This window comes from Anguilla rostrata, chromosome 1 (genome assembly GCF_018555375.3).
Source record: "Anguilla rostrata isolate EN2019 chromosome 1, ASM1855537v3, whole genome shotgun sequence".
NCBI lineage: Eukaryota > Metazoa > Chordata > Actinopteri > Anguilliformes > Anguillidae > Anguilla > Anguilla rostrata.
Window position 1 is genome coordinate 28,469,487 of NC_057933.1, and position 8,990 is coordinate 28,478,476.

General features: G+C 37.0%; 1 protein-coding gene across 2 annotated transcripts in view; it reads left to right on the forward strand.

Moving 5' to 3' along the window:
- fut9a (fucosyltransferase 9a) overlaps positions 1 to 6,469 on the forward strand; it is a 13,097-nt gene extending 6,628 nt beyond the window's left edge. Inside the window, exons 2-3 of one of the 2 annotated variants that reach the window (XM_064333335.1) lie at positions 1,621 to 1,722; positions 3,531 to 6,469. In XM_064333335.1, the coding sequence (XP_064189405.1) occupies positions 1,692 to 1,722; positions 3,531 to 4,615 (1,116 nt within the window). In that variant the 5' untranslated portion in view covers positions 1,621 to 1,691 and the 3' untranslated portion in view covers positions 4,616 to 6,469. Of the gene's footprint in view, positions 1 to 1,620; positions 1,928 to 3,530 lie in introns of those variants that run through there. The other variant, XM_064333345.1, reaches the window with a different exon arrangement.
- The last annotated feature ends 2,521 nt before the right edge of the window (positions 6,470 to 8,990 follow it).

Genomic DNA, 8,990 nt, shown 5'->3' on the forward strand with positions numbered 1-8,990 from the left:
ACACAGGGGCATTGTCATGCTGAACCCGGAACAGACCTTCCCCAAACTGCTCGCACAAAGCGCACTATTCTCTAGAATGTCATTGTATGCTGTATCATTTAGATTTCCCTTCACTGGAACTAAGGGGCATATCCAAAACCATGAAAAACAGCACCAAGCCATTGTTCCTCCTCCATCAAAATTTACAGTTGGCTCTATTTGGGCCAGTACAGTTGGCACTATGCATTCTGCCAAACCAAGATTCGTCCATCAGACTGCCAGATTGTGAAGCGTGATTCATCACTCCAGAGAATGTGTTTCTACTGCTCCAGTCCAATGGCAGTGTGCTTTACACCTCTCCAGCCAATGCATGGTATCGTGCATGGTGATCTTAAGCTTGCTCGGCTATGGAAACCCATTTCATGAAGGTCTTGTCGAACAGTTGTTCTACTGATGTCGTTTCCAGAGGTAGTTTGGAACTCTGTGGTGAGTGTTGCAACTGAGGACAGATGATTTTTATGTGCTACTGTATATGCTTCAGTACTCAAAGGTCTCGTTCTGTGAGTTTGTGTGGCATGCCGCTTTGTGGCTGAGCTGCTGTTGCTCCTATACGTTTCCACTTCACAATAACAGCACTTGCAGTTGACTGAGGCTGTTCTAGCAGGGTAGAACTGCCAATGTTTGTCAGTGGAGATTGCATGGCTGTATGCTTGATTTTATGCACCTACTAGCATCAGGTGTGTTTGAAATAGACAAAACCACTAATTAGAAGGGGTGTCCATATGCATTTGGAAGTTTAGTATACCTTTTGTTATTGATGAAAAAATATGAACAAAAAGTGATATAATTTTGACTTTAAATGAAGTGGAAATATCTGTAGCTGATGTGAAAAGAGGGTCCAGTACCATTTATGGACAAAAAATCATGGGTTGAAGTTTCCAGTTTCTGCAATGTTACCCACAGACTGTATCCTGGGTCCAGCTGAACTAGTCTTTCCTAATCAACTGAATATTGATGCTTTCTAGCAATGTCTAGGGAAATGACTGCTGAATGTTTGATAAATGATGCACCTATAAAATGTGTACATGTACAATACAGGTAGAATTGCTGGTGTCTGAAAATATAGCATACAGTGTATTCACTGTTCATCACATACACATCCAACAGCAACCATAAGTCTTTGAGATTACTGCAAACCACTTGTGCTGAGTTTAGCTAATGTATCTGAAATCCTATTCCCATCAGGTAAATTTTAATGCATGCTCTCTTTAAGTGGAAGTCCTTTCACTTTTTTTGTTTTTTTAAATTACTGAAATTACTGCATCTCAAACCAACTTCACTTCCTGGCTGTACGTGGCTGAACAACCATCATCATATCCGATACAACCTAATGACCTATTCTGTCAAAAATAAATGATGACCTCTGCAATAATCTTTTTTATCTCACCCAGTGTGTACTGGGTGAAAGCCAAGCAAATATTCAAGCATCCAAACTCACCCTTATCTCAAAATCAGCCCTTAACCCTATCTGACTTAAACCTGAACTGACAGTGGACTGTAGAAGGTGTGGTGTTTATTTATTTTTTTTCACAAGACAACTGTGTGGTAAGTTGACAAATCTGATTCTTCTCTCTCCTTCAGGGAAGGGAGAGGACCAGGACTGCATTGGCATTACCTAAGGAGACTGCTGAAAATCAACACATTCTTATCAAATGCACTGGAAGACCGTGACCCATTCAACAGGTTTCCTTTTTGTGTCTTATACATTTTAAATGGCCTTTTGTTTTTGAGTTTTCAGTTTATGTTAATCATTGGCAAAAGGGGGGATAAACTTGTCCTCGCAACAGGAATGCAAGATCATTTTTTTTTTTTTTTGCATTTAACATTGCATTTAACATGGAATTAATTTAATATTGCCTGGATTTCAACACCATTCCAAGTATTTCACGTAAGTATCTGCGAACGGACAATTATCCCCATATCATGTATATTTTGTTTTGTGAGCCTTTTCATTTTCATTAGATGACCTTAAAATGTATCCATTTCACAACACTCCTGTCCATAGCAGCATAGTCTCACGACTAGGTTTATCAATTCAACAAATTTCCCGCACCCTAAAATTTGTAATTACCCTACGAATGACTCCTCACATCATGTGACATAGCAAGTTTCTCCAAATCAATACGGAGCAGAATTGAATTGAACCAGGTGAAAGAAAAAAAGGAGATTTTCTTTCCAGTTTGTATTGATTCAGGGAAACAAGTCACGCGATGTGAAGAGTCTGTCATTCGTAGGGTAAGCATGAATTTTCGGGTGCTAAGAAATTCTTTAAATAGATTTCAATGAGTCATGAGACCAGGTTGGAAGCTTCAATGGTTGTAAATACTGAAAATTCAGGATTGTGAGAATAAAGGAAATTAATGATTCATTTAACATAGAATTCAAAGTTCCATCCTATGGATGGATGCCTATGGATCTCATTTTTTCCCAGCTTGGTATTAAGTTAATTAAAGCATTTTAAAAACCTATTCATTCAGTTGATATAAATTCATTTTTGATGATTTTCATTGAAAACATGCATTAATATTCTGAAAAACCCACACTAAAAAAGGGGAAGTTAATTGAAAATGCATTTAAAAATACAGTAATCTCTTTCTTATGAATGAATTGGTAGTCATTAGCATACATTAAGGAGAGAGAAGTACTTGATCAATTTACCATAATTAAAAGTATTAATAAACTCATAAATATCAAAACCTATTCTTAAACTATTGTGTACTAAAATAAATGCCCTAATTATTTAAATATCATATTTATATACGGAACTAAATATATCCTAATTGCCACTACAGTATGAATAGAAATATATTCTAATTCTACATGTAATCACTGGTACATAGTTAGAACAGACAGCATTACGGTAATGAGTTGATTACATAAATATGTTTTCACTCAATAAATGTATGGAAATTAATCAGGATTAAATGTATAACATTACTTAAACTTGTCAGGTCTTCATATTACCATCAGAAATGTAAGTCAGAAGTGCATGTGTATAGGGCAAATCCATTGTAATTGGTCACTGTACATGAGTTGCCTTTTCAATGTTTTATTTTTTATGCTTAGGTTGAAAAGCTGTTGCTCTTCACTGTGTGCAAAAAACAGTGCCTGTAACAGCTGAATTTTTATGAAAGGTTTATGGCTCCTGATAAATATGAATGCAATCAAAAGCTTATATTAAATTCTACAGTGTGGGCAATGCCATTTCCTGTTAAATAAATTACTCTCTCCCCATCTATCCATTTTAAGACAAAAAAGCATCGGTTTGTACTTTGTTTATATGTAAAGACAACCAATTGCCTTTGCACAGGGGAATTGACAAACTAAAATTTGTCTGAATTAACATTAAATTAACTACTAATCACACAGCACACATTTTCATAACTGAATACATTTGATTTGATGTGTTATTAAAAAGCAGAATTAGAAAGCACAGACTTTGTACTGAATACAGTTTTCTTTTTTTGCCTTTTCTTCCATTCCTTTTAAAGGAAAAAGCATGCCATCTGCCTCTTTCCACGGAATTCTACGACCTCTCTTAATCGCCACCTTTTTACTGGGCTGTTTTGTGACTTTGTTTTTAATGTATTTTAAGCCATCTAGTAGCTGGCTATCTGGCCCAGTGGAGTCGGCAACATCCTCACTCAAGGTGAAACACCTGTTTGCGAAAAATGAGCAGAATCAGACCATCATACTAATCTGGCTGTGGCCCTTTGGCCAAACCTACGATCTCAGCGTCTGCAGTTCACTGTTTAACATTGACGGCTGTTACTTGACAGCCGACAGGAACCTCTACAACCAGTCAGACGGTGTGATTATCCACCACCGCGACATCAGCAGCAACCTTTCAAACCTCCCTCCCTTGCAGCGGCCCTCTTTCCAAAAATGGATCTGGATGAACCTTGAATCCCCATCACACTCGTCGCAGTTGCCTGGTCTGGAGAACCTGTTCAATCTGACGCTGAATTACCGTCAGGATGCTGATATCATAGTGCCTTACGGGTCCATAGTTGCAACCCAGAAGGAGGAGGAGTTTGTGGTGCCAAGCAAGAGCAAGCTAATCTGCTGGATCGTCAGCAACTGGAACCCAGAGCACATCCGTGTCAAGTACTACAACGAGCTCTACAAGTACGTGGAGATTCACGCCTATGGGCAAGCTTTCGGGGAATACGTGAACGACCAGAACTTCTTCCCAATCATAGCCAGCTGCAAATTCTATCTGTCCTTCGAGAACTCCATCCACAAAGACTACATTACGGAGAAGCTGTACAACCCGCTGGCTGTGGGCGCAGTGCCGATTGTCCTTGGGCCGTCGAGGCAGAACTACGAGAACTTCGTCCCCGGCGATGCCTTCATCCACGTGGATGATTTCCTCTCCCCGAAAGAGCTGGCTGATTACATCTTTTTCCTGGACAAGAACGAAGAGATGTACCTTCGTTACTTTCGCTGGCATAAGCACTTTACTGTAAAGAGATCTTATTTTTGGGCAGAACATACTTGCCTCGCTTGTGATTACATTAAAAGGCACAAGGAGTACAAGGTCTTCAATAACCTTGACAAATGGTACTGGGGTTAAAACAAACTTAACTGCTGTTTGTGAATGACACAATCATTCCTTTGGCAAATTATGATTACAATTGAAAGGAGAATCCACAGGTTATTAATTGAATGCATGCATCCTTGAAAACAGTATGACCCTTGTTTAATTGTTTTCTATTTTATTTTCTTGTTTTGTGAAGTGATTTGTACAGCAACACTTCTATTGATAAGATATCTACTATTTGGAACTAGCAGTGCAATGCGTGTGACATAATTTGCAATGCATATGACTTCATTTGTTGGATTTCAAATGTTTAGATATTCTACACAGTCATAGTTTAATGTGGCCAAAGACCAGAACCCCTCCCCTTTACACACTGGTGGAACTGTAAACATATCCTTCGGGCTAACCACAATGTACTTCAGTTTCAGTTCTTTCATTTTGCCCGTTGATTTAAGCAAATGCTTCATTACTTCCTTTTTTGTTTTATTCTAGAAACTGCAAAACTCATAGTGGTAAGTAAACATGGGAAAAGTAGCATTTGCTCAAGTTTCCCACTCAAAGTTAAAAATGAAAGGACACTGTGGTAAAATGAAATAGAGGCCAATGGTCTCATTGATATTACAAAGTGAACATCTGCTAGACCTTACAGGTGACATGCAAACAAAGCATTCTTGGGTATGAAAATGAAATGAGATACCTGCAAATCGATTTGTAGCTCAAATCCGACAACACGTTAAGTGATATCAGACTGTAAGGTGTTATTTTAAGCCTTCGGGATCTGTACATCGGTGAGCATGTCATTTTTATTTATTTACTTTTTTTTTTTTTTACAAACAAAAGTACAATTATAATTTTACAACATGTCAGAACTGTTGTGTATTTAGATGGGCAGTGAATTTTTAAGTGATTGGGAAAATTGTCTTTCAATCAGTGAAATCTTAATGATAGTAGGTAGCATTGGGTAGTCTTGAAAATCCTTGCTTTTTGTTGTGTAATTGCATAAAGGAAACATAATGTAATAAGCACATGGCTCTAAAAAAATAATGTTATTTTATCTTATTTTCAAATAGACAGTGCTGTTAAACAGACAGTCATTAATGTTATATAGAAGAACAAGATGAGCAAAGTTGGGAAGCATTTTCTAAATAAGAAATATATATTTATTTAAAAAAAGTTAATTTTAAAAAGCACATGTAAGATGAATCAGATATATATCTATGCAGTCTATATTCAAAGGAACTTTGCAAACTGCAAATATACTGTGAGCAAATATACATTTTTTTGGATGGGTGGTGTAAGGTTGGCCAGTGTCTGAGCCATTTTTTTTTTGTTGTTGCAACTAAATGAAAACCTGTCTGGCGATCTGTTAAAATTTATACATTCTCACTCTTGTTTAGTGTAATTCTAATGCCGTCCAGTTTCAATATTTTGTGTTTTGTTTTCTAAATTTGCTCTGTAGATCTGTAGGTTATCCTGTCAACATTGGTTATATTGCATTTTCAGCTGGTGGTTTTAAGCGAGGAGGCCCATCCTCGTAGAGGGCCACGTAGTCAGCAGGGCTACTCGCCCTGGTCCACGAGGGCTGCTTTGCTTGCTGGTTTGAGTTTCATTACTGCTTATGTAGCCAAATTAGCCACCCATTGTGTTGACTGAGCCAATTCAGCTTGCCTCTCTCGTACTTTGAAGAGCGGGATTTATTTCTCTCTTCAGAACAGTTTGGCCTTGATTTGATAAACATTTGTCATTAGTGTTTATTTAAAAATAAGGAGCAAGCGTCTTTATAAGCACACAAAGGAGCATTCATATTGGTGCTCGCAACCAGTGCTTGTAAAGAAGCACTTGCATTTAAACTTCCGGACTTTAACATTCATTTGTATGAAGAGAATACAGAAACTGTCTTTTGACAGAATATTTTCTCAGCATTATCACAAATGTGGGTAAAGGTCCCTGAAGTGGGAGAATCATTTGTGAAATGGCCATGTTAATTAATTGAACACAGGCAAGGATTTCCTCAGAAACCACTCAAATGTCTTCCATGTGTTTGTGTGTAGCCACATTCACCTCAAAAATAATTATATTTTATGTGCAAATATTATGATTAAACTGATACAAAATAACAGTTTTGCTGTTTATCAACATTAGAGAAAGCACATTGTTCATAGTGAAAAATAAAAACGAAATATCTTTTCAAACAATAGTTTTGGTTAAAAGAGGTTAGTTACTTTCTTAGCCATACATTGCACCAGCTTTGAACATATACTACTATGCCTGACACAGGTTTTAGCTTGCAAGGGTGTTGAAGTGTTTTAATTCATTTGGTGGAGAGTATCCTTGTTTAGGAATTGGTTAGCACTTAGGATACTGATCCTTTGTTACTGAATATTTCACAAATTACAAATTGAGTGCCACATTAACTTGGTTGATTTCATAAAGATTATTTGTTCAAATTCCACCCACTCTCCTTTCCCATACTGTATTATGAGATTAGGATATACTAATATTACGATTTTGGTAGAGCAACACTGACTGAGACTTAAGTCTGTGATGTGGAAGCAGCTAGATCAGGAAAAGATAACATATCTGGAGCTGAGCCGGCAGGGGGAACCAAAAAAAATAATAATTTATCAGGTGGGGAGGCAGGACTCTCAGGAGTCTGACCAGTTCTTTTTTAAATCAGCAGTCCCATTGATCCTACTGTGTAGACTACCCATCAAATGCAGATATTAATTTCATACCAGAAATGTATTTTTCCCACTGGATTTATCAATCTCTAGGGCTGCTGGGGACCACCTGGCTGCTGGGGAAGGAATTAGCTACATATTTGCGTATGGGAGACTAGTGAACAACCAACTATTGTCACTGTGAATCGCTATGGATTTGACTTATAAAAATGTTAAATGTTCACATGGCATGATTTCTGTTAACGTTAACTCATTTTTGAGGACAACATTTGCTTTGTATTTTTTATTATTATTATATTTTTGTGGTGGAGATCTCCATTTGGATTGAGAAGAAGGAGAGTGTTCATCATCAAGGTTGTTGCTCTTTTGTAAAAAAAAATGAAAGAAATCTACAAGAGCAGCCCTGAAGAGATACTGCATTCCATGCTTATGTATTCAAATGTGTGTATGTTATCGAAAAATACAATGGATAATGCAGACTTTATCATCCTATGTTTAATGCTGCAAATGTGCCCATGGATTTAATGCCTTCATCATCAAACTGTAAACTATACCACATGCATAGACTTTTAAACCTTTATTTAAATGGTTTCATATGATAAAATACTTGTAATGATGTAAACCATGCCCTTGTGTAACTTAGATGTGTTTGGATTTAAGATTACATTTGAATTTAGGCTATTCTACATTATATTTGGAAAATAATGTAAAGAAACAAGAGCTATTGTGAGAATTATTTTTTAGGGGGTGGGGTGGGGGGAATTGCTTAAGTAGGCAATATACTTAAAACAATTTGCAAACTTTTTGAAAAAGAACCACTGGCGAACATGTCACCAAACACTTGTCAGTATACTCAATACAAACTCCTTTGTTTTGTCAATTCACGCTACTGTGCCCCGCTCAGGATCATTAACACCTAACTTGATGGAAATTTAAGCACATTTTGTCGTCTTTATAATCTCTATAATATCTTCATAAAGATGAAGATATCCGTGCTTGAGTTGAGCAACTCTTTGTTCAGAAGTATTAGTCTCAAAAATATTCCACTCACGACTGTGTATCTGGTTTGCGATAGAATAATTAAATTGAGTGAAGTTTGACCTAATTTTTTGCCAAACTAAGGATAAATCATTTGAATAGAATGGTAGCCAATTAAAAGATGTTAAAACGACATATAGAAGATAGGGAAACTAGTTACACTAGGTCGCTAGCTACCTACCTAGCGTTCCTAGTTTCTCCATCTTTTATTTGGCTACCTTTCTGTCCGAACGATTTATCCTTAGTTTGACTAACAAATCAGGTCAAACTTAACTCCTAGAAGGAGGATTTCATTTTTTGATACCTGTCAGTAGGACAGTCTACTACCACAGAACATCTGATGAATGAATGGGAATAGTCCTGCATCACTGTAGCACACTTGATTGGTGAACATTGCAGACGGTGTCTGATGGTGGCGTTGAGCTTGCACACACCACGCTGTACAAACTTAAAATGTTTTTTTCTTTGTCTCTTGTTCGAAAGTGCGTAGTTTTGAACAAAAAGTTGGATTTTGTTCTGAGTATACTACCACATTTAGTGTCGTTGGTTTCCATTATGTCTCTGAAGAGTATCACCCTACCACACATTACAGAGTATCTTTCTATGTAATACTATGAATTCTCCATATAAAGTAGGAATTTGACACATTCTTAAAACATGTTGAAAAGCAACAGTATTTTCACCATTAA